Raw genomic sequence first — 25,167 nt, 5'->3', positions numbered from 1 at the left:
GCCCACGCCGCGACCCGGAAGTCGCGGCCGCGCTGCCCCGGAAGTGGACGGTGCGCCGCGGCGGGGTGGGCGAAGATGCCGCTGCCGGTTCAGGTGTTTAACTTGCAGGTAACGAGCCGCGGCCGGCGGCCCCTCCGCGTCCCCGCCGCCGGGCCGGAGCGGAGCCGGCCGTGCGCGCCCCTCGCGCGGCGTCCTTCTCGCGCCCGGGCTCCGGCCGCAGCGTCCCGCCCGTCGGCCCCGGCAGGCCCGGCGCGCTAACGCTCTCTCTCCTTCAGCAGCCAGCCAGCTCTGTGTCAGGGTCGGGGGGTGCAGAGAGTCAGGACAGAATGCAGGGTGGCCCGGCCCCCAACGCGGCCGCGTCGTCAGTGGCAGATGTGCACTGCACCCCTCCCAGCGGTAGGTCAGAGCTCTTCCTGCCGGGCACGGCCGGGGACTTCAGCCTGAGCGCCAGCCTGTCGGCCTGTACGCTGCTTTATGAGGTACCTTTCAGGACAGGGGCCAGGACCAGCCCGCCCGCCCGCCCGCCGGGCCTCGCAGGGCGCCCAGGTGCCCCACTCCCGCCTCCCGGCCGCGACTGCGGCCCGGTCCAGCCGCGGGACTCGCCCGGCGCTGCGGCTCCGGCTGCTTGGCCGCACCGGGGTCGAGGCCGCCCATGTCTTCCCCGTGGCTTGGAGGAGGCTGCTGTCAGGATGGCGGCTGGGAGCGCGTAGCGACCCTTGGGGGTCCCTGGGCAGTGGTCCTCCGGCGTCTGGTTCCCGCCCCAGAGATGGGCCATCATGGTCCGGCCGAGCGTTCAGCTCTTGAGCCAACAGTCTGGCCAGGAGCCCCATCCCTGGTGTGGCGGCGCGGGACTTGGTGGGCAGTGGGGAAGGTCTTGGGACAGAATCCCGCCCGCCTGGGAGATGGCGGGCAGAGCTGAGCTGGGCACAGTGAGGGCCTCTCGCCCTCCTTGGGCTTCTCCCTCTCAAGGTGCCAAGGTGACCCCCCGTGTTGCAGGGGGCCGTGGAGCCCATGCAGATTGACGTGGACCCCCAGGAGGACCCGCAGAATGCGCCCGATGTCAACTACGTGGTGGAGAACCCCACCCTGGTATGGAGTCTGACAGGCTCTCTTCGGGGTGGGTCAGGGGCTGGTTGAGTGTCAGTCCTGCCGGGAAGGCCAGGCTAGGCTCTCTGACCACGTGTTTTTCTAACTCAGAAACCTTTAGACTTCCTTTGTTGTTGTCCGGTTGCTCAGTCGTGTCTGACTCTGCCACCAAATGGACTAAAATATCTAGTTGCCCGTTTTTAATGGGTTGCTGGCCTCCTCCAGACCCTGCAGCTTCTTCTCCCCCACATGGAGAAGCGCCTTGTGCCAGGCCCCCTGAAGGTCAAGTCTCACTGTGAGGACAGGTCTTCCTTGGGGCCCACCTTGGGAAGCCCTGCCTCCTCATTGCTCAGCCTGGTGACTGGCTGCCTACATGGCTGTGACCATTCATCCCCAGGGCAGAGCTTTACTCCAGGCCCGTGCACTGGCCCATCCTGAGTGGTCTTTCCTCAGACCCCAGACAGTGGTTGATTTGGTGCCCACGTGTCCCGGCTCCTGATCCACTGGTGGGGGCTTGGGGTCCAGGGTTCCAGCTTGCACAATCCACCTCTGCCCCCAGGATCTGGAGCAATATGCGGCCAGCTATAGCGGCCTGATGCGTATCGAGCGACTGCAGTTCATTGCTGACCACTGCCCGCCGCTGCGAGTGGAGGCCCTGAAGATGGCCCTGTCCTTTGTGCAGAGGACTTTCAATGTGGACATGTACGAGGAGATCCACCGCAAGCTCTCGGAGGCTGCCAGGTGAGGCCAGGGCTCAGCAAGGTGGGGCAGGGACAGGGTGTAGTGTATGGCCAGCCCAGGCAGGGGTCTTTCTTGTGCTCCTGCAGCATTTGGCTCCAGAACACAGTGATCTGGCTTTCTTGTTGAAAAGCCAGGAGGGGGTGGGGAACGGCTCAATGGGCGAGATTCTCACTCTCCTTGCTGAGCGTTCAGGCTCTCTCCACATCTGCACGCGTGTGTGCGCGTGTGCAGTTCTGACACCGGGCAGAGCCTGTGGAGACGGCAACTTCTTGCTTCTCGGCACAGCTGTGTGACTTATTTCTTGCTGGGCTTTCCCGCCAGGCTGCGGGCTCCTGCTGTCACAGCTGCCCCTGTGCCAACTGGGCGCTCTCCCGATGGGGGTGAGGGCCGCTGGGAGGCACCCGCCCCCCCTGCACGTGGGCCCCTGATGGCCAGGTCCTCCCTCAGGGAGCTGCAGAATGCACCTGATGCCATCCCTGAGAGTGGCGTGGAGCCCCCACCCTTGGACACAGCTTGGGTGGAGGCCACGAGAAAGAAGGCCTTGCTGAAGCTGGAGAAGTTGGACACAGATCTGAAGAACTACAAGGGCAATTCTATCAAGGAGAGCATCAGGTATGTCCAGGGGGCTGGGGGGTGGGCTTCATCAAGAGAGCTTCAGGTGTCCCCTTGGAGTCAGGGGTTGGACAGCTGGCCAATGACCACTTGTGCCTGGACCCACAGGCGTGGACACGATGACCTGGGTGACCACTACCTGGACTGTGGGGATCTCAGCAACGCCCTCAAGTGTTACTCCCGGGCCCGGGACTACTGCACCAGCGCCAAGCACGTCATTAACATGTGCCTCAACGTCATCAAGGTGGGCCCGGTTGGGTGGCCACAGGGCAGCAGTGCCAGTGGACCGGGAGGGGCGCCCAGGCTGAGGGCATCCCGTCTGCCTGCCAGGTCAGCGTCTACTTGCAGAACTGGTCTCATGTGCTGAGCTACGTCAGCAAGGCAGAGTCCACCCCGGAAATCGCCGAGGTAAAACAGTAGCTCTCCGCCCCTCAAACCCTGATCCAGGAGCCCTGACCACTACTGACCCCGGTGGGCCCCGTCCTCCTGGAGTCTGCCTCTGCTCCTTTTAGGCTGGAGCTGGATGCCTGGGAGTTGATGCGGGTATGGAGGGCATGGGTCGCTCACTTGTGCCACCTTCTCCTGCAGCAGCGTGGGGAGCGTGACACCCAGACTCAGGCCATCCTCACCAAGCTCAAGTGTGCGGCAGGTAAGGACCCTGGGGCATAGGGGCAGGAGGGCACCCCAGATGACCCCAGCCCAGGAAGCACACAAGCCCCAAACCTGTGCTGCACACCCCTGACACTTGCCCGACTCACGTCCCTCTCAGGGAGGTCATGGGGTAGTAACCTGTGGTTGGGGGTAGAGGCATTGCCTTCTGATAGCTGCCATCCTGGCTGGTTACCCCCACTTCCATCCCCGTCCCCCCCTTCACCGCTATCCCACCCCGTCAGCTGAACAGCTCGGGTGCCCTTTGCAGTAGTAACAGCAGCTGCTCGGCCTCCTTGGGTGCCTTGCTCTCCCAGAAAGCTGCTGATGCTGGCCGACGAGGTCACCTCTCCCTCGCCAGCATTTCTGTCCCAGGTGCGCCTGTTGATGGGCAGCTTCCTCTGGGCTTCATCCTTCCTCCCCCTGCTGCCCCCCAGGCTTGGCTGAGTTGGCAGCACGCAAGTACAAGCAGGCTGCCAAGTGCTTTCTGCTGGCTTCCTTCGACCACTGCGACTTCCCCGAGGTGAGGGGCATAAGGGTCTCTGGGGAGACCTCACTGGAACTTGGGAAGCAGGCTGAGGGCTCAAGAGGTGGGCTTTCTGTTGGGGGCTCATCCTCATGAGGTCCTAGGCATTCTGACGGGGTGATGGGTGAGATAGGGTGGGCCTGGCCCAGACTTCTGTGCTGCCTGGCATTGACCCCAGGACTCTGATCACCTCCTTGCCCCTCAGCTGCTCTCCCCCAGCAATGTGGCCGTGTACGGCGGCTTGTGCGCTTTGGCCACCTTTGACCGGCAGGAGCTGCAGCGCAACGTCATCTCTAGCAGGTGGGTGGAGGCTGGGTGCTGGGCCCTGTCGCCCTGCTCCTGTGGCCCTGGCTGCCTCCAGGGCGGGTGGGCGGGCAGGGCCAGCTCTGAGGAATCTGGCATCTGCAGCTCCTTCAAGTTGTTCTTGGAGCTGGAGCCACAGGTTCGGGACATTATCTTCAAATTCTACGAGTCCAAGTATGCCTCGTGCCTGAAAATGCTGGATGAGATGAAGGTGAGAGGCCTGGCCTGGCCTGGCTGGGAGGGCGGGCAAGTTCAGAAGGCCTGGGGCAAGCTGTCCCTGACTGGCTGTCCTCACCAGGACAACCTGCTGCTAGACATGTATTTGGCTCCCCACGTCAGGACCCTGTACACGCAGATTCGCAACCGGGCCCTCATTCAGGTAAGCGTTCTGGTGGAGGCTGAGGCCACGGCAGGGCACTACAAAGGCACCTTCGGGGAACTCATGTCCCTCTGCTCTGCAGTATTTTAGCCCCTACGTGTCAGCTGACATGCGCAAGATGGCCACAGCCTTCAACACCACAGTAGCGGCGCTAGAGGATGAGTTGACGCAGCTCATCCTGGAGGGGCTCATCAACGCCCGCATCGACTCCCACAGCAAGGTGGCTGGATTCAGGGCCGTGGGGTGCAGGAGGGGGACCTTGGGCCCCACTGAACCTTGCACCTCCACAGATCCTGTATGCCCGGGACGTAGATCAACGCAGCACCACCTTTGAGAAGTCTCTGCTCATGGGCAAGGAGTTCCAGCGCCGTGCCAAAGCCATGATCCTACGGGCAGCTGTTCTGCGCAACCAGATCCACGTCAAGGTGTGGGCGGGGACAGCCCTGGGACTGGGGGTTGGGATGGGCGCACACACCTTCCTGGTCTGAGCCTTTGTCTCCACTGCAGTCCCCTCCCCGGGAAGGGAGCCAAGGGGAGCTGACACCGGCCAACAGCCAGTCCCGGATGAGCACCAACATGTAAGAGCAACCTCCGTCTCCAGGATGGTCTGCGCACCCCCACCCTGCCCACCCCCCACCCTCGGACTCCTGGGCCTCTCACCTGCTCCAGCGGCACTTCCGGAGGTGTTGCCTGTGGCCCACTTGCAGGGGTCTGGCTGCTGACTGACGCTAGTCCTCGGCGCCCCCGCCTGGGCTTCCATGTGCCCAGATTCTTGTGCCCCGCCCCCCCGCTGCACCTTGTGCCGGGGCCCTGGGGAGGTGGGCCTTCCTTGAAGGAGAAGCCGACAGGGCTCACCAACATGGCATCTGGGGCCCCCACCTGGCAGCACTGCCTCCCAGCCTCCACGTTGACGCATCGTTTGAGGTTGCAGCGTTATTGAATCTTAGTCCATTAAAGGGCAGCCTGAGAACAGCCCCTGGCACCACTCCTTCCTGTCTCTGTGGGGCCCCCTTCCTCATGCTCTACTCGGCTTTGCAGGGCTGAGGCCAGCGCGTGGCCCTCCGTTAGGCAGGTCTCCATGGCTGAGAAGATGAAGGCAGGTGGTGCCTTGCCCGCTTCCCCTGTCCTAAGGTTGGTCCCTGTTGGCCCCAATAATACTCAGGGATCAAAAGGCCTGGGAACGTCCCATCTTTGAAATGGTTTATTGTTCATCTCGAACACACGCGGGCTGTGAGGATGGGCAGGTCCAGCCTGGGAGCCTGCTCCTCGGTGCAGCATCTCCGGGCCCCCAGCATGGGCCGAAGGGAAGACCAGCTTGTCCTTCCGTGTGAAGTAGCAGGAGGTTCCCTGAGTAAAGGCGTTTCCTTAACTGGGACGTGGGTTGAGGCTTCAGCAGCAGGCCTGGGGGGTGGCACATGGGGCTGTAGCTGCCCTTTAGGCCAGGGCACTGCCCACAACCTCAGGGAAGCCACCTGGTTCTCCAGGCCCGGCCTGCTGTGGTTCCTGCAGCCGCGGCTGGGCACCCTTCCAGGCCAGAGACCTCTCCAATTTGGTTTTAAAAAGCAGTCCGTGACCTGGCAGAGGGGCAGGAGGAGGGAAATGGGGCTCAGGAGGCTGAGGCTCCACTGCCCACTGGGGAATGGGGTGGTGCTGATGGCGGCAGGCGCTCCTCACCTGGGCAGTCAGCGGTCTCTTTGAAAGCTCGCTTCTTGCAGCAGCCCCGGCATAGGTTAAACACACACCTGTTGCCCTGGACACAGAAAAGCTTGTGAGCCAGGGGCTAATACCCATTCCTTAGCCACCCTGTAGCCTGAGTGAGTAGCCAGGAACATGGAAGAACTGTCCTGAGGCCAGGCAGAGCTACTTTACAGGAAAGAAGCCCCCCTACCATGCGCTGTGGCCCGACTGCCACCAGCAGATAGAAAAAGGACTGCCCATTCAGGTCCCCATCCCTCCTGGGGCTGAGCCCTGCCCTAGGTGTTAACAGCCAAGACGGACGGACTCACCTTTGGGTTTCCACACTGATCACACTTTGCGTATTTTGCTGAGAAAAGAGCAAAAGGACACGCTGTTTGAACTAGGTGAGGCCACCCACCACTGCCATCTCTCACATGTAGCCCTGGGTAGGCCTCCCTGCTCTCTTGGGGCGGGCAGAGGACACAGCATACATGGTCCTGCTGGGAAACCTCATCCCACCCGCCCAAGACCCACGGTTCCAGGCCCTGTGCTGTGCGCCTCCCACCTGAAGGTCCTTCCTGGGCACGGCAGCCCCTAGTGCTACTCCTGCCTCTCTAGCTGCCCTAGGGCAACAGCTGAGGGACTGGCAGGCAGGACGGCTGGCTGGCTGTGGCCTCGGGGAACCTGCCAGTCTCCTTGGGGGCTGCAGGGCCCTTCCTGCTGTACTGCCCACAGCTTAGGAAGCAGCAGAGCCACCCGACCCTGGGGAACCCGTTAGGGGCTGGCCTTTTCCCTAGACTCCAGTGGTGGGAGCCACTTACGCTTCAGCAAGGGGTCAAAGGTCTTGTGGGGGTTCCTTAGCTGCTTCTTCTGCTTGTTCTTGGATAAGACATCCGTGGTGCCCTCCTCCTCCTCCAGGGCCCGCTTGCTGCGGGCACCCCCATTCTCCTTGCTCCCCTCCTTGGGCCTGAAAGCGGGGATGATGGGCAGAGCTGAGGGACACCCATAAGAGGCAGCCCACTGGCCACACTCACTAAATGAAGACGTATGTGCAACTCTGCTGAGGCCCCAGCAGCTGGCACGGAGGCTGGGACACCAGTGTCTGAACCCTGGGTAGGGCTGTGGCTACAGATGACAGCCCAGCCTCACTTCAGAAAGTCCAGAGGAAGCTAGAGAGGGTCTAGCTGATCCCAGGACAAATCCACTCAGGGTCAGAGGACCTAAGAGAAGCATCACATGGAAAAAGTGATTTAAATAAAACAGCACAGGCTGACAAGGAAGGAGGCCCCTAGTCACCAAGGGACAGAGCTGAGCCTCCAGCACACCTGCCAAGGCTGGGCAGCAGGCAGAAGAATCCCCTCTGTGTAACACCTCCCACCCAGGTCAGCCCATGTGCAGGAGGCTCACCCTGGCCGGAAGTAGGGCTGGCAGATCCAGTGAAAGAAAGGCAAGCCTCCTGAAGGCTTCTCTCCCTCCTCCTGCCTGGATATATCCTCCTGGAAAAGCCCAGAGGGCCCTCAGTAAAAGGCCCGAGACCAAGTCTCTCTCACCACACAGTGGCCCAGCACCTACCTGACACCGCAGTTTTAGCTCCTGGCTCACTGCAGCAATGCCCTCCAGGGTCTTCACTTTGGCGAGCTCCTCTCGAAGCTGCTGATGCACCTGCAGCCTGATACAGACGCCCCATCAGAGAGCTGGCTCAGCCCCCACCTCCCAACTGCTGACCTTGGGCATAGAAGGGCACAACCCCTCCTCCCACCCAACCTCAGCACGTCACTGTGGTCCTCCCAGATCTGACTTGGTGGCAGGTAGGGGTTTTGTGAATGTCTGTGGAGAGCTCATCTCAAAAACGACGAAGGCCCCAGACAAGGCTCAGATCAGACAGCATCTGCCATGGGGGTTGACTCACGTGTGGTGCCACAGCTTAAAGAGATGGGCCCGGACGTACGAGAGGGGGCAGGGGTGCTGCCGCACAATGTCCAGGTACTCCTCGGCCAGCTCCCACACAGCAGGGCTGCGGCCCTCGAACAGGGCAGGGTTGTGCAGGTTTCCCTCTGCAGGGGAAGGTGACGCAAGGCTCAGGGGCCCCTGTGCCTGGCCATCCCCAAGGCAAGGCTGGCCACTGGCCTGAGAGTGCTGGCCAGTCAGGCAGATGGGGACTTCAGTGGTGACCGCGTGAAGCCTGAGGCTCTTCAGCTGGGCCAGTGGTGCCACGGTGTGGACGGACCCCTCCAGCACCCGACGGTGGACCAGCTGCAGGCGAGGGCACAGCCTCACCTGCACTCATGACCCCCTGCACCCCCGTGTCCTGGATGCAGCGTTCCACGTCCCGCAGGCACTGGATGTTCCCGTTGGCGAACACAGGTATAGTCACCGCCTTCCTGTCGGAACAGGACGAGCAGATGCTCAGAAGGATGCTGCTTCCCCCAACCCTGGGGGGCAGTACCAGGCCCCAAACTCCATCCTCCCACTGTGCTGCTCACCCTCAGGCCCTGCGCCCTCATCTCGTGCCAAGGGCTGAGGGCCTGGCCTGGGGGCTGGGCCGTCTCCCCGCCCTGGGCTCACCCTGCGTCCACTCACCGCACAGCCTTGATGTGCTCCCAGGACGCGGTGCCTGACAGGGGCCCCTTCTGCTCCTTGGTGCGCCCGTGGACAGTCAGCAACTAGCACACAGGAGCACCTGGTTCAGCTCCACTTTCAGCTGCAGCCCCCAACACTCCAGGGTACCCTCTGCCTTTGGCTTTTCGGGCATCAGCTTCCCTCACTCCTCTGGGCCACACTTGGGCCAGTTGACACCCTGGGAGTGCTGCCTAGGACTCCCATGTCAGAGCTGTCCCTCTATCCTTTCAAGGGCCAGTCTTCTCCGCAGTGGCAACACTCCTGCTGCCAAGGTTAAAGGTGTGAGGGAGGAGCAAGCACCAGCCTGACCCCAGGACTGGTGGGGGTGGGTGGGGAGGTGATTTAGGCCCAGCACTACCCCTAGGCAATACTGGCCTCTTGGACGCAAGCATGGGACTTCGCTGCCTGCATCAGGCCTCACCTAAAGGTCACTGATTCCTGCCCATCCCAGGGGCAAGCCCTCAAGAGGTGTTTCTGGAGGTTCGGAAGCAGTATGGAGCCCTGGAAGCCCACAGTCCTCACCTGGCAGCCAGCCTTTTCCAGCATCTGGGCATATCTCACGGTCTTGTCAATCTCTGGGAAGACGCGGATCTTGCAGGTGACAGGAACAGAAAGCTTTTCGTGGGCTAGCAGAACTGGGGAAGGGCAGAGTCGGCTCCTGACAAAACTGTGCTGCCACCTTCAAGCAGGCTGTGGGGACCCATGGCTAAGCCCCCAAAAGAACACAGGCTCCGCAGATGTCCCGCACTGGTAACAGGGAGCTGTGAGTTGTGCCTCGGACCACACTGGAAGAGGTGGTCCAGGCAAGGATGCCTTCCTCCAGTACAGTCTATTTGGTTCGAAGGAGGGCAGCAGGTACGGGACAGGCGACTTCACAGCCGCCCTCTACAGCAGGAAGGGGGAGGGCACAGCAAGGCCAGGAGGACCCTGCCAGCTACTGTTCTCTCCTGAGCCCTGCTAGGCTGTCTTGGGCTTGCCACCCAACCACCATGTGGCCCCAAGTCCCTGAGGGCAGCACAGGGCCAACTCACTCATTCTCTGGAGCAGGTCCCACTCCTCCTGCAGGAAGGCGCCATAGTGACCTGCAGAGAACAGGCACAGCCTCTGCACCCTCCCACTGCGTCCACGCTGGCCTCGACCTGCCTGGCCACGTTCGTTTAGTTCGGCGGCCTGAGCTCAAGGGTGCTGAGCTGAGTGCCCACCCCACGTGGTCTCTAAGCAACCAGGAACTCCTCAGGCCAGTGAGGAAGGTTGAGATGCCAGGGTAGTGGCCACTGGTGCCCGAGGCAGCACAAGGGTGGAGGAGGAACTCTTCAGCAAAACACGTTTATCCAGAGGGAGCCCCACAACTCCCTGAGCATGGAGGAAGTGACAAGCCCCTGACAGCCAGGTGAATGTCGTCCCCTACCCCCAGTGACCAAGGGCCGCCTTGCAGAGGGAGAAGCAAAGAAAGGCCCAACATCAGAAAGCTGCCAGAGGAAGGGCCAGGCCCTCAGCCAGCTCACCCACACACCTGGCATCTCTGCACTCCAAGCCTTGCCCTAGCCAAAAGCCAGTACTCAACACAGAACCCCAGAACAGGAACTCTTACCTCGTTTGGCGATCATCTGTGGGCAGCCCAAATTCAGGTCAATGGCATCACAGTAGTCCTGAGCCAAGAGAGCTGCCTGGACAAACACCTCTGGGTCATTGGCACAGAACTGGAAGAGACATGAAAGTTGCCACAAGCCCCAGCCAGGCCCTGGTACCGAGGCTGCCCAGGGCTTCATACGTGACCCAGTGAGGGTGTGGCCCCAGCGGATGACTGCAGGATGGTACCCTATCTTAGATGTTTACAATATGACCAAGCTAGAGACTTCCCTGGTGGTCTGGTGGTTAAGACGCCATGCTTCCACTGCATGGGACATGAGTTCACATCTCTGGTTGGGAAACTAAGACCCCACATGCCACACAGTGTGGCCAAAAAAAAAAGCAACATGACCGAGCTAGGATGCACCCCCATACCACCAGCAGGGCAAGCTACAGATTCACACAGTCCTCCCAGATGTAGCAGAAAGCTGGTATCACTGACTTTGCCAAGAGCTGAGCTGTTCTGTCTGTCTGATAAAGACGGGGCACTTGGGGTGATGTCAAGGTTCGGGGAGGGAGGGGCTGCAAATCTTCCACGGCACCCAAGCCATCCATTTGCCACAAGTCTGAGGCAGCTACTGGGGAGAGGTCAACCTCTGCAAGAACCAGCCTGCCCTTGCCCCTCTGATCTCGGAAAGCCGGGAAGCCTTTTCTGGAAAGGCCCAGGAAAAGGTTCTCGGCCAGCGTTGGAGGCTGGGCCGCTAACCTGAACAATGAGAGGCCGGTCCTCGGGGCACACATCGCAGTACAGGTTCTCCTTGCGGTAGTTGGCATCGCGGACAAAAACTTGGGCATGCAGCATGGGTGTGTAGCACAGATGGGCCCCGTGTCGGCGGCTCAGCAGCCTCCAGGCCAGCTCGCTTTGGTCCACCATGGGGGCCACCACGTGGCGGGCCCCCCCCAGGGTGCGGCTCCAGAACTCGAAGCCTTCCAGCTTTGGCATTGCCTCCACACTGAAGGGCAAGACCACGGGCTCAGCCGCAGCCAGTGGAGCACAGGTGCAGGTGACCCCCTCAGGGCTGCTCTAGCGCTGCCTGGCGGCCACAAACGCGGGCGCTAAGGGTGTCGGCTGATGCAGGCCAGGAACCGACGCCTCATGGCCGTCGCCTTCCAGTGGAGACTGTGGACAGGTTACTCAAACTTTCTGAGCTTTAACCTCTCACTTCTTAGCGGGAATAGGATGTCTGCCTGGCAAGACTGGCATGAAGAGTAAATGGAACAGTGAATGAGGTCCTGTCAGCGCTTTGCCCAGGGGAGGCCATCACAAAAGGCAGCTACACCCCACAAGACCTGGAGACCCCACCAAGGCAGGACCACCCTGTGGCGACACTGCCCTCCGGGCCCACCAAGGGGCCCAGGGCAGTCACCTGGACACTCTGCCCTCCGCTGGGTGTCAGATGTATAAACGCACTACCAGGACGTTCCCTCTGGCTTATCTTACCCATGCCTGGCCAACCTTATCAGAGCCACCGTTCCCTACAGTGACTTAACAGGTGGTAGGTAGCCTGAGGACTACAACTGAAACCCCAAAGGAACAGATCGTGACGAGAGGCTCACTGTCAGAGAACACCCACCTCCTGTACTACTTTGGGAATTATTAAGCAGGGTCATCGGCTTAACAACTGCCTAAGCGCCCAGCTGTGGGTTTATTTTCGGGAACTGTGAAGCCACAGGTAAAAATCAGTATGATGCCCACAGAGGCCTGGACACGAGGCGCCGAGCGCGGGGTCCTCCACCTCCAGCCGAAGGAAGAGCCCCGGGGCCCCAGAGAACCGTGGGTCAAACCTGAAGGGAATCTACCTACCTGGGCGGAGCCGAGACACCTGGGCGCCCGAGTCGGTTCGCGGCTCCTCTCTACGCAGCTGGGCCCTTCGGAACCGGGGGGGAGAGCCAGGGGCCCCACCGGGAGCTCCGGGGATGCGGCTAGGGTACCGCGGAGTGAGGCTCCTGGGCTCGCGCCGCGACTTGACACCGCCACGCTGGGGCCGCCACCCGGCCGCCGCCGGGCCCAGGGCTCCGCGCTGGGGCCGCCGGGAGGTGCTCCTCCAGGCCGTTCCGGGCGGCCCGCGGTGCTGCAAGAAACGCATTCCCGGGAAACCGCGCCCGGCTGCTGAAGGGCCCGTCGCGCGGCGGAGGGGCGGTGTGCGGAGTGGGGGTCGTAGGCTAGAAGTCGACTTCTCCTGGCGCGGCGGGGCAGTTTCGCAGCGGTAGGGCCGGACAGGGGCCGCCGGGACTCTCCCCTCGCTTGCGGGGGCTGGTTATCGCCCGGGTGCCAACATACCCGAGCTCCCGCCCTCCCCAGCAGAGGCTCGGGGCTAAAGTCCTCGGCCCCCACGCGGAATCTTATAAAAATCTTCGAAGGACCAAAAATCTCTCTTTTATTTCGGAAAGCAAACACCGCGTGAAATTCCTGTCCCGCGGCCCCCAAAGCGCCGCGCTCGGCCCCCCAGACCCACAGGATTCTTCACTGTAAACTTGAGACGTGCGAGAGTCACCGTCTTAACGAATATAACAACCTTACCTCCTGCTCGTTCTCCTAAATACTCGCTTCCCTGTCTAAAAGAAACCGATTGGTCCTCGTTTTCCCCTTCTCTCTTCCTTTCTCCTATTACCTTTGGTACTGAAACCTCTACCTCTGATTACTTGGTGTCGGTTCTCTGTATCCGCCAGAGAGTGTGAATATACTTTCTTCCTGTTCACCTGTCTTTTGTCAATTTAATTTGCAGGACCCCTAAACACAGTCCCAAAAGGGAAGAGGGAAAGTTTTTCCTCTAGCAGAACCAAGTTTCATTTTACCATTTCATCCTTAAGTGTCTCTGCTGCTGCTGCTAAGTCGCTTCAGTCGTGTCCGACTCTGTGCGACCCCATAGACAGCAGCCCACCAGGCTCCCCCATCCCTGGGATTCTCCAGGCAAGAACACTGGAGTGGGTTGCCATTTCCTTCTCCAATGCATGAAAGTGAAAAGTGAAAGTGAAGTCGCTCAGTCGTGTCCGACTCTTAGCGACCCCATGGACTGCAGCCTACCAGGCTCCTCCATCCATGGGATTTTCCAGGCAAGAGTACTGGAGTGGGGTGCCATTGCCTCAGTATCCCCCAAAGACAGGAATTTTTAGAGCAATATCATTAACACACCTGAAAAATCTCTATGTCCTAAGATCAAATATCCATCCTCGTGTGTCCAGTATGGCAGCCAGCTGTCACATCTTGAGTGCTGGAATGTGGTCTGAATTAAGACGTGCTATAACAGGAAAAAGACACACCAGGTTTCAAAGACTTAGGGGGAAAAAAAGTAAAAGTTGGTTCATAATTTAAAAAATATTAATGATATGTTGAAATTATATTTTTTATATTACATTAGGTTACATATGAGTGCCTAATATGGCAAATTCCCTAGTGGCTCAGATGGTAAAGAATTTGTCTGCAATGCAGGAGACACCGGTTTGATCCCTGGGTGGATTCCCTGGAGAAGGGAAAGCTGTCCAATCCAGTATTCTCGCCTGGAGAATTCCATGGACAGAGGAGCCTGGTGGGCTACAGTCCATGGGGTCGTAAAAAGTCAGACAGGACCGAAAGACTTTTGCTTTTTTTCTTTTTTCAGGTTAAATATATTATTGCAATTCATTTTATCTTTTTAACTTTCTTGAAATGTGGCTACCGGAAAAAAAAATTTTTTTTTTTTGAAATTTTAAACTTACATATGTGGGTGGGATTTGTGGTACAGTAGATTGAGTAGCTCACCAAATTTCTTCCCAAAAAAGCAAAGATAAAACTGGACAGAATTGTTAAAAGCAACCATTTCAGGACTCTGGAAGTTGATCAAATTTCATACCATATTTGAAAAGCACTTATTTAAAAGAAAGAACTGCACATCTAGGAGAAGACCAGTGGGAGTCTGTGATTTCAGTATTGTACAACTTTTATTTCCTCCCTCCCACGGGTAATTCCACCAGAGCCTGGTAGGCCTTGAGGGCTTCTAGTTCCTACAGACTCTGGAGAGAGCTGACTTGACTGGGAAATAGGGAAAGCCCCAGAGAACAACTGTAATCCCAGTAGCAGACAACGGGGTGAAAGCGTTAGCTGCTCAGCCAAGTCTGACTCTTTTCTACCCCATGCACTGTAGCCTGCCAGGCTCCTCTGTCCATGGGATTCTCCAAGCAAGAATACTGGAGTGGGCAATCTTTCTCTTCTCCAGGAGATTTTACTGACCCAAGGATTGGATTGAACCTGGGTCTCCCACATTGCAGGCCGATTCTTTACTGTCTGAGCTACCAGGGAAGCCCCAAACAACTGGGTAGAAACCTATATCTTGGCTGCCTGATACTGGTTGGAGAAAGCAATAGTCCAGCCATAAATTTAACAAAGAAATTCAGTAGATGAGCTGGCCATGGTGGGCCTTGATAAGATAGTGATTTGCTGGGCTGTGCATATAGCAAGGAAAGACGCGAGTCAGCCACAGCTAAATACTCCTGGCTGACTGAAGAAGGGGCTTTGTGCAAGGAAAAAGGCGGACCCAAACCATAAACTGTTAACTGCAAAGGGTGGAGGCCTTACCGGTTCAGTAGACTTAAGCATAATGGCTAACCAATAACTGGCTGGCCGTTAAACTATAATGGCCCAGGGATAAGTCTTAGGAAACCAGGCTTGCATATAAAAAAAGTTTTATTTTTGGCCTTGCCACATGGCTTGTGGGAGCTAAGTTCCCCAACCAGGGATTGTACCTCAGCCCTCTGCCATGAGAGTGCAGTCCTAATACTGAACCACCAAGGAATTCCCTAAAAAAAAAGATTTTTAAGAAATCTAGTAGAGGACTTACCTGGCAGTCCAGTGGTTGAGACTCTGTGCTTCCAATGCAAGGGGCACAGGTTCCATTCCTGGTAAGGGAATTAAGATCCCACATGCCTCAGTGTGGCCAATAAACCAAAAAAAATCCAGTAGAGATACCAGTGGCGACACACTGTAGGGGAAACAGACTGTGTAGACTTCATCCAGGTCGGGAACTGAGCGAACAAATACCAGCATCAATAAACACATACAGTAAAGGTGGGTGGGGTGGGGGGGCGGTCAGAGTCCAGAGTGACTTACTACAACATATTATAAATGCCTAGTATTTAACAAAATTTTATAAGACAGTCAAAGACATAAAAAATTTAGGACATACACAGGGAAAAAAAAAAGGTTCCTAGAAACTGTCCCTGAGGGGGCTCAGATGATGGAGTTAGCAGGCAAAGAACTAAAGCAGCTATTGTAAATATGTCCAAAGGACCAAAAGAAACCATGTTTAAAGATTTTTTTTTCAAATGTGTTGATGATTCAACAAGTTAAGATTATCAGTATCTTTAGATGATTCTTAAAAAGCCAATGGAAATTATGAGTTGGAAACACAATAACTAAAATGAAAATTTCATCAGAGGGCCTCAACAGCAGATATGAACTAGCAAAAGGAAGAATCAGTGAATTTGAAGATAGGTCAGTAAACATTATCCAATCTGAAGAACAGAAAGAAAAAAAGCATAAAGAAAAATGAACAGCACCTCAGAGACCCATGAGATACCATCAAGAATACACATATAATACATGCACATCCAGGAGAAAGGAAAGAAGAAAAGGAACAGGAAAAAGTTTTTTGAAAAAGTAATGGCCTCAAACTTTCCAGATTTGATGAGAATAACATTAATTTACCAATCCAAGAATCTTAATAGGATATATAGAAAGACATTCACACCTAGACACATGACAGTCGAAAAGCTAAAAGACAAACACAAAATCTTGAAGCAGTAGTCAGCTTCTGATGCATCCAGCCTGGCATTTTGCATGATGTACTCTGCATATAAGTTAAATAAGCAAAAATCACATGGTCGTCTCAATAAATGCAGAGAACAAAATCCAAGAGCTAGTCGTGATTAAAAAAAAAAAAAAACTTGATAAACTAGGAATAGAAGGAAAATTTCAATTTGATAACAAGTATCTACAAAAAACTTACAACTAACATCATGTTCAGTGGTGACAGACTGAGCTTTTCCCTTAAGATCAGGAAAAGGGAAGCATGCCAACACTTACCACTCTTATCCAAAATAGTATTAGGAGCTCTAACCAGTGCAATAAGACAAGAAAAAGAAATAAAAGGCCTTGTGCTGCCTTCCCTGGTGGCTCACGGGTAAAGAATCCCCCTGCCAATGCAGGAGACATAGGTTTGATCCCTGATCCTGGAAGACCCCACATGTCACGGTGAAGCTAAGCCTGTGTACCACAACTACTGAACCTGTGCTCTAGAGCCCCAGAACCTCAATAAGGAGAGCCTTCGCATGACGACTAGAGAGCAGCCCCAGCTCTCCTCAACTGGAGAAAAGCCTGTGCAGTAACCGAGGCCCATCACAGCCAAAAATAAAATCAATATTTAAAAAAGGCATTGTGGTTTCAGTTTTTATTTCCCTGATGACTAAAGATATTGAGCCTATATTCATATGTTTATTGGGATGTTTGTGTATCTTATTTTGTGAAGTGATTGTTCAATTCTTTTGTCATTAAAAACATTGGACTATTTGTCTCATTGTGCTGCACTGCGTATGTACTGTGCTCAGTTGCACAGTTATGTCTGACTCTTTGCCACCCCATGGACTGTAGCCCACCAGGCTCCTCTGTCCATGGGATTTTCCAGGCAAGCATACTGGAGTGGGAGGCCATTTCCTACTCTCCAGGAGATCTTTCTGACCCAGGGATCGAAACTGTGTCTCTTGCATCTCCTGCATTGGCAGCTGGATTCGTCATCACTGTGCCACTTGGGAAGCCTCATTTGTCTCATTCAGTTCAGTTCAGTTCAGTCGCTCAGTCGTGTCTGACTCTCTGCGACCCCATGAATCACAGCACATCAGGCCTCCCTGTCCATCACCAACTCCCGGAGTTCACTCAGACTCACGTCCATCTAGTCGGTGATGCCATCCAGCCATCTCATCGTCTGTCGTCCCTTTTTCCTCCTGCCCCCAATCCCTCCCAGCATCAGAGTCTTTTCCAATGAGTCAACTCTTCGCATGAGGTGGCCAAAGTACTGGAGTTTCAGCTTTAGCATCATTCCTTCCAAAGAAATCCCAGGGCTGATCTCCTTCAGAATGGACTGGTTGGATCTCCTTGCAGTCCAAGGGACTCTCAAGAGTCTTCTCCAACACCACAGTTCAAAAGCATCAATTCTTCGGCGCTCAGCTTTCTTCACAGTCCAGCTCTCACATCCATACATGACCACTGGAAAAACCATAGCCTTGACTAGACGGACCTTTGTTGGCAAAGTAATGGCTCTGCTTTTGAATATGCTATCTAGGTTGGTCATAACTTTCCTTCCAAGGAGTAAGTGTCTTTTAATTTCATGGCTGCAATCACCATCTGCAGTGATTTTGGAGCCCCCAAAAATAAAATCTGACACTGTTTCCACTGTTTCCCCATCTATTTCCCATGAAGTGATGGGACCAGATGCCATGATCTTCGTTTTCTGAATGTTGAGCTTTAAGCCAACTTTTTCACTCTCCTCTTTCACTTTCATCAAGAGGCTTTTTAGTTCCTCTTCACTTTCTGCCATGAGAGTGGTGTCATCTGCATATCTGAGGTTATTGATATTTCTCCTGGCAATTCCAGCTTGTGCTTCTTCCAGCCCAGCGTTTCTCATGATGTACTCTGCATAGAAGTTAAATAAGCAGGGTGACAGTATACAGCCTTGACGTACTCCTTTTCCTATTGGAAACCAGTCTGTTGTTCCATTTGTCTCATTACTGCATCCTAAAGGTTAAAGCAGAGATATTACTTTGCCAACAAAGGTCCGTCTAGTCAAGGCTATGGTTTTTCCAGTGGTCATGTATGGATGTGAGAGCTGGACTGTGAAGAAAGCTGAGCACCGAAGAATTGATGCTTTTGAACTGTGGTGTTGGAGAAGACTCTTGAGAGTCCCTTGGACTGCAAGGAGATCCAACCAGTCCATTCTGAAGGAGATCAGCCCTGGGATTTCTTTGGAAGGAATGATGCTAAAGCTGAAACTCCAGTACTTTGGCCACCTCATGCGAAGAGTTGACTCATTGGAAAAGACTCTGATGCTGGGAGGGATTGGGGGCAGGAGGAAAAAGGGACGACAGACGATGAGATGGCTGGATGGCATCACCGACTAGATGGACGTGAGTCTGAGTGAACTCCGGGAGTTGGTGATGGACAGGGAGGCCTGGCGTGCTGTGATTCATGGGGTCGCAAAGAGCTGGACATGACTGAGTGACTGAACTGAACTGAATGGTTCTTTATATAATTTTGGATATAAATCTAACAAAGATATCAGATCAGATCAGGTCACTCAGTCGTGTCGACTCTTTGCGACCCCATGAATCACAGCACACCGGGCCTCCCTGTCCATCACCAACTCCTGGAGTTCACTCAGACTCATGTCCATCGAGTCAGCGATACCATCCAGCCATCTTATCCTCTGTTGTCCCCTTCTCCTCCTGCCCCCAATCCCTCCCAGCATCAGAGTCTTTTCCAATGAGTCAACTCTTCGCATGAGGTGGCCAAAGTACTGAATGGTAAATAGTTCCTCCTAGTGTGATGGTTGGTTCTAGTTTTGTTTTCCAAACAGGATCTTTTAAGGAGCAGATGAATTTGATGATAACCAGTTAAGCATATGTTTAGGCCTTTTTATGGCCTAAAAGATCTTTGCCTCTGCAGAGATCTTGAAGATTTCCTATTCTATTTTCTTGTAGAAATTTTATAGTTTTAGATTTCATTTCCAGGATCTAATCCATTTTGAATTAGTTTTTGTACAGGATGTGCTTCTGGTTGTGTTTCCTCCCCTCCCCAACATGTACCCTAGTTGTTCCAGCACTGGTTAAAGGACTCTTTACCCCATAAATCATCAGTATGGTGGATACCTTTTTAAAAAGCAACTGTATATATGAGTGTGTTTTTGTGGAGTCTCTCTCCTGTTTCATTCATCCATATGTCTAGCTTTACACCCATAGCACACTGTTTTAGTTAATATAACTTTATCGTAAGTCTTAAAATCAAAGGTGTAATTCCTCCAGCTTTGTACTTTCTGAAATTTATTTCGTCCATGTTAGGTTCTTTGCATTTCCACTTGAATGGATAAGAAAGCTGTGGTACATATACACAATGGAATATTACTCAGCCATTGAAAAGAATACATTTGAATCAGTTCTAATGAGGTGGATGAAACTGGAGTCTATTATACAGAGTGAAGGAAGTCAGAAAGAAAAGCACCAGTAAATTAACGCATATATATGGAATTTAGAAAGATGGCAACGATGACCCTATATGTGACACAGCAACAGACACACAGATGTAAAAACAGTCTTTTGGACTCTGTGGGAGAAGGCAAGGGTGGGATGATTTGAGAGAAAAGCCTTGAAACATGTACATAATCATATGTGAAATAGATCGCCAGTCCAGGTTTGATGCATGAGACAGGGTGCTCAGGGCTGATGCACTGGGATGACCCCAAGGGATGGGATGGGGAGGGAGGTGGGAGGGAGGGTCAGGATGGGGAACACATGTACACCCATGGCTGATTCATGTGAATGTATGGCAAAAACCACCACAATATTGTAAAGTAATTAGCCTCCAATTAAAATAAATTACAAAATAAAAATTAAAAAAAAAAATTTTAGCATCAGTTTTTCAATTTTCACGTTAAAACAAACAAACAAACAAACAAAAAAACACCTGTGGGACTTTTATTCGGATTACACTGGATTTATAGATCAAGTTGGGGAGAGCAGAAATAGGAACAATACCGACTCTTTGAATACATGAACTAGGCACATTTCTCCCTTTTATTTAGATTTTCTTTAATTCCCCTCAGCAAGGTTTTGTAACGTTCTTTCAAGTCATTGCAGATTTTCCTGAATAATTGTTCTGCCCTGTGCTTTGTGCCCTCAGGGACTTAAAAAAATTGCTTATTTATGACTGTGCTGGGTCTTAATCGCTTCACGGCGCTTTCTCTAACTGTGGTGGGTGAGTGTTCCTCTCCAGTTGTGGTGAATGGACGGCTTCTCGCGTTGCAGAGCTCAGGCCCTAGAGGGATGCGCTTCAGCAGCTGCAGCACATGGGCTCAGTGGCTGTGCCTCGTGGGCTTGGTTGCTCTGTGGCATGTGGCATTGTCCTGGATCAGAGGTCGAACGAACGCATGTCTCCTGAACTGGCAGGTGGATTCTTTACCACTGAGCCACCAGGGGAGCCTCAATTTTCCTCTTGAATATATAAAATATTAATGTAATCCCCCAAATCAAAGCCATATGGAAAGACTTGCTCAGAAAAATGTCCTACCAACCCTTTCTCAACTGCCCCTGGGTTTCCTTCATCCTTCTTGCTCCTTTCTGAAAAAATAAGCATAGGTGCACATACACATTCCTATTTCTCCTTCTCAAATATACAGAGATATCATTCTTTAACACTTTTTCACATAATACTGTGTCCAGAATATCATAATGGTCTTCCTCATTCTTAGTGGGAAGGGGCTGCCACTTAGTATGTCAATCAGCCGTTCAGTTCAGTTCGGTTCAGTCGCTCAGTCGAGTCCTACTCTTTGTGACCCCATGAACCACAGCACGCCAGGCCTCCCTGTCCATCATCAACTCCCGGAATTTACCCAAACCCATGTCCATTGAGTCGGTGATGCCTCTGTCATCTCACCCTCTCATCCTCTGCTGTCCCCTTCTCTCTTGCCCTTAATCTTTCCCAGCATCAGGGTCTTTTCAAATGAGTCAGCTCTTCGCACCAGGTGGCCAAAGTAGGAGTTTCAGCTTCAACATCAGTCCTTCCAGTGAACGTCAGGACTGATCTTTAGGATGGACTGGCTGGATCTCCTTGCAGTCCAAGGGACTCTCAAGAGTCTTCACACCACAGTTCAAAAGTATCAATGCTTTGGCGCTCAGCTTTCTTTATAGTTCCACTCTCACATCCATACATGACCACTGGAAAAACCATAGCCTTGACTAGACAGACCTTGTTGACAAAATAATGTCTCTGCTTTTTAAAATGCTGTCTACGTTGGTCATAACTTTCCTTCCAAGGAGTAAGCATCTTTTAATTTCATGGCTGCAATCACCATCTGCAGTGATTTTGGAGCCCCCCAAAATAAAACCAGCCACTGTTTCCCCATCTATTTGCCATGAAGTGATGGGACCAGATATCATGATCTTAGTTTTCTGAATGTTGAGCTTTAAGCCAACTTTTTCACTCTCCTCTTTCACTTTCATCAAGAGGCTTTTTAGTTCCTCTTCACTTTCATAAGGGTGGTGTCATCTGCATATCTGAGGTTATTGATATTTCTCCCAGCAGTCTTGATTCCAGCTTGTGCTTCTTCCAGTCCAGCGTTTCTCATGATGTACTCTGCATATAAGTTAAATAAACAGGGTGACAATATACAGCCTTGACGTACTCCTTTCCCGATTTGGAGCCAGTCTGTTGTTCCATGTCCAGTTCTAACTGTTGCTTCCTGACCTACATACAAGTTTCTCAAGAGGTAGGTCAGGTGGTCTGGTATTCCCATCTCTTGAAGAATTTGCCATAGTTTGTGGTGATCCACACAGTCAAAGTCTTTGGCATAGTCAATAAAGCAGAAATAGATGTTTTTCTGGAACTCTCCTGCTTTTTCGATGATCCAGCAAATGTCGGCAATTTGACTTGTGGTTCCTCTGCCTTTTCTAAAACCATCATGAACACCTGGAATTTCACGGTTCACGTATTGCTGAAGCCTGGCTTGGAGAATTTTGAGCATTACTTTACTAGCGTGTGAGATGAGTGCAATTGTGTGGTAGTTTGAGCATTCTTTGGCATTGCCTTTCTTTGGGATTGGAATGAAAACTGACATTTTCTAGTCCTGTGCCCACCGCTGAGTTTTCCAAATTTGCTGGCATATTGAGTGCAGCACTTTCACAGCATCATCTTTCAGGATTTGGAATAGCTCAACTGGAATTCCATCACCTCCACTAGCTTTGTTCATAGTGATGCTTTCTAAGGCCCACTTGACTTCACATTCCAGGATGTCTGGCTCTGGGTCAGTGATCACATCATCATGATTATCTGGGTCGTGAAGATCTTTTTTGTACAGTTTTCTGTGTATTCTTGCCACCTCTTCTTAATATCTTCTGCTTCTGTTAGGTCCATACCATTTCTGTCCTTTATCGAGCCCATCTTTGCATGAAATGTTCCCTTGGTATCTCTAATTTTCTTGAAGAGATCTCTAGTCTTTCCCATTCTGTTGTTTTCCTCTATTTCTTTGCATTGATCGCTGAGGAAGGCTTATCTCTTCTTCCTATTCTTTGGAACTCTGCATTCAGATGTTTATATCTTTCCTTTTCTCCTTTGCTTTTCGCTTCTCTTCTTTTCACAGCTATTTGTAAGGCCTCCCCAGACAGCCGTCTTGCTTTTGTGCATTTCTTTTCCATGGGGATGGTCTTGATCCCTGTCTCCTGTACAATGTCATGAACCTCATTCCATAGTTCATCAGGCACTCTATCTATCAGGTCTAGGCCCTTAAATCTATTTCTCACTTCCACTGTATAATCATAAGTGATTTGATTTAGGTCATACCTGAATGGTCTAGTGGTTTTCCCTACTTTCTTCAATTTAAGTCTGAATTTGGCAATAAGGAGTTCATGATCTGAGCCACAGTCAGCTCCTGGTCTTGTTTTTGTTGACTGTATAGAGCTTCTCCGTCTTTGGCTGCAAAGAACATAATCAATCTGATTTCGGTGTTGACCATCTGGTGATGTCCATGTGTAGAGTCTTCTCTTGTGTTGTTGGAAGAGGGTGTTTGCTATGACCAGTACATTTTCTTGGCAAAACTCTATTAGTCTTTGCCCTGCTTCATTCCGTATTCCAAGGCCAAATTTTCCTGTTACTCCAGGTGTTTCTTGACTTCCTACTTTTGCATTCCAGTCCCCTATAATGGAAAGGATATTTTTTTTTGAGTGTTAGTTCTAAAAGGTCTTGTAGGTCTTCATAGAACCGTTCAACTTCAGCTTCTTCAGCGTTACTGGTTGGGGCATAGACTTGGATTACTATGATACTGAATGGTTTGCCTTGGAAACGAACAGAGATCATTCTGTCGTTTTTGAGATTGCATCCAAGTACTGCATTACAGACTCTTTTGCTGTAGGTGCACATTTAGGATAAAAGACAAGTCATGGAATTGCATGGATAATCTTTCTATAGATCGCCAAATTCCTTCCAGAGGGTTTGTGCTGTTGTGCATTGTCACCAGGAGTGCATGAGTGCCTGTCTCCTCTTGGCCTCACCAGCCAAGAATGTAGGTGGTGGTCTCTGAATTTTTGTCTGTCTGATGGGTAAGGAATGGAATAGTTCAGTGTGGTTATATTTTGGATTTTTCTTAGAATAAAAGAAGTGAAGTGTCTTATTATATGTTAGGCTTCTAAGAGACTTTTATCTGGTGTCTATGTATATAGATGGGCTTCTCAGGTGGCTCAGTGGGTAAAGAATCCACCTGCCATGCATAAGATGCAGGAGACATGGGTTCGATGCCTGGGTTGGGAAGATGACCTGATGGAGGCCATGGCAACCCAGTATTCTTGCTTGGAGAATCCCATGGACAGAGGAGCCTAGTGGGCTACTGTCCATAGCGTTGCAAAGAGTTGGACATGAGTATGTGCACTCTGATACATACATATATATAATTTTTTAACAGCTTTACTGAGATAGAATAGTTTAAAACTGCATATAAGGTGACAATGAAATAAGTTTTCTAAAATTTTTATTTTTGGTTGCACTGGGTCTTCATTGATGAGCGTGGGCTTTCTCTAGTGGTGGGGTGTGGGGGCTACTCTAGTTGCAGGGGCTCCTCTTGTTGCAGAGCATGGGCACTAGAGTGCACAGGCTTCAGTAGTTGTGGTTTCTGGGCTCCAGAGCACAGGCTCAGTAGATGTGGTGGATTGGCTTAGCTGCTCCATGGCATGAGAGATCCTCCCAGATCAGCAATCAAAACTGTCTCCTGCACTGGCAGGCAGATTCTTTACCACTGAGCCATCAAGGAAGCTCTACAACTGGGTTTTGAATATTGATCTTCTCTCCTGCAATCTTCCTAAATGCACCCATGAGTTCTAGCAGATTTGTAGATGTCATCAGCTTTTCTACAAAAACAATGACGTCATCTGCAAATAGGGGAAGTTTCATTTCTTCCTTTCTAATCCATATGCCTTCGATTTCCTTTCTTGGGTTTACTGAACTGGGCTGAACTTCCAATACAGTGTTGAGTAGAAGCAGTGAGACGGGAAATCTGTTTTGTTCCTGATTTTGGACAATATATCATCTTTCACCATTAAGTATGATATTAGATGTATGCTTTTCATAGAAATCTTTTATCAGGTTGAGGAAGTTTCCTTCTATTCCTAGGTGGCTGCGAGTTTTTCTCATAAATGGTTTTGTATTCTGTACATCTGCATTCAATAGATGTTTTCTACACCCATTGAGATAAAAATTTTTTTAAATTAATATGGTGAGTTATATTGATTGAATTTTGAATGTTAAACCAGCCTTGCATTCTTAGGAAAATCCCATTTTGTCTTAACATTATACTATGATTCTAATTGCTAAAATTATTTTTAGAGTTTTTGCATATATGTTCATGATAGATATTGGTATTTTCTTATATTTTGTCAGGTTTGGGTATCAAAAGTAAATGTTGGCCTTACAGAAGAGTTGTAAATTATCCCCTTGATGTGGGCTGAATTGGGTCCTCCGCTCCCCCACTCAAGTTTAATGTGACTGTCTTTGGAGGTGAGGCCTAGCAGGAAATGAAGAGGTTAAATGAAGTCATAAGAGTGGGGTCCTGCTACGATAGGATGGATGTCCTTACAAGAGGGAATGACACTAGGGCTTGTGCTTACTCTGCCAAAGGACATAGCAGGGCAAAAAGGCAGCGCTCACCAGGAACCAACTTGGCAGGAA

The 25,167-nt window shown here is 52.2% G+C and overlaps 2 protein-coding genes across 9 annotated transcripts; one reads left to right on the top strand and one right to left on the bottom strand.

The window, feature by feature from the left end:
* The first annotated feature begins 2 nt into the window (after window positions 1-2).
* Window positions 3-5,267, top strand: GPS1 (G protein pathway suppressor 1). Of its 6 annotated transcripts, none has more exons than XM_061392507.1 (15): window positions 54-108; window positions 276-479; window positions 997-1,089; window positions 1,646-1,827; window positions 2,275-2,439; window positions 2,548-2,683; window positions 2,770-2,847; window positions 3,031-3,088; window positions 3,525-3,610; window positions 3,819-3,913; window positions 4,022-4,127; window positions 4,215-4,295; window positions 4,378-4,515; window positions 4,586-4,720; window positions 4,803-5,267. In XM_061392507.1, exons 1-15 carry the CDS (start codon window positions 76-78, stop codon window positions 4,875-4,877), a joined length of 1,665 nt encoding a protein of 554 aa, XP_061248491.1. In that variant the 5' UTR covers window positions 54-75; the 3' UTR covers window positions 4,878-5,267. The 6 variants fall into 6 exon arrangements, with proteins under 6 accessions (XP_061248496.1, XP_061248495.1, XP_061248493.1 ...); XM_061392506.1 differs by having other exon boundaries at window positions 56-108; window positions 3,028-3,088; XM_061392508.1 differs by having other exon boundaries at window positions 61-108; window positions 279-479; window positions 3,028-3,088.
* A 200-nt stretch (window positions 5,268-5,467) lies between these two features.
* On the bottom strand, window positions 5,468-12,252 carry DUS1L (dihydrouridine synthase 1 like). Of its 3 annotated transcripts, none has more exons than XM_061392515.1 (14): window positions 12,025-12,252; window positions 10,927-11,417; window positions 10,183-10,258; window positions 9,623-9,673; window positions 9,114-9,226; window positions 8,553-8,635; window positions 8,250-8,353; window positions 7,882-8,026; window positions 7,545-7,641; window positions 7,380-7,468; window positions 6,794-6,939; window positions 6,302-6,339; window positions 5,970-6,045; window positions 5,468-5,869 (listed from the first exon to the last, which is right to left on the bottom strand). In XM_061392515.1, exons 2-14 carry the CDS (start codon window positions 11,161-11,163, stop codon window positions 5,730-5,732), a joined length of 1,395 nt encoding a protein of 464 aa, XP_061248499.1. In that variant the 5' UTR covers window positions 11,164-11,417; window positions 12,025-12,252; the 3' UTR covers window positions 5,468-5,729. The 3 variants fall into 3 exon arrangements, with proteins under 3 accessions (XP_061248499.1, XP_061248497.1, XP_061248498.1); XM_061392513.1 differs by having other exon boundaries at window positions 10,183-10,291; window positions 12,025-12,251; XM_061392514.1 differs by having other exon boundaries at window positions 10,183-10,291; window positions 10,927-11,173; window positions 12,025-12,251.
* Between the last annotated feature and the right edge of the window lie 12,915 nt (window positions 12,253-25,167).

This window comes from Bos javanicus, chromosome 19, assembly GCF_032452875.1.
Source record: "Bos javanicus breed banteng chromosome 19, ARS-OSU_banteng_1.0, whole genome shotgun sequence".
NCBI lineage: Eukaryota > Metazoa > Chordata > Mammalia > Artiodactyla > Bovidae > Bos > Bos javanicus.
The sequence above is the reverse complement of the archived record's forward strand: the minus strand, read 5'-3'. Positions and strand labels throughout refer to the sequence as shown.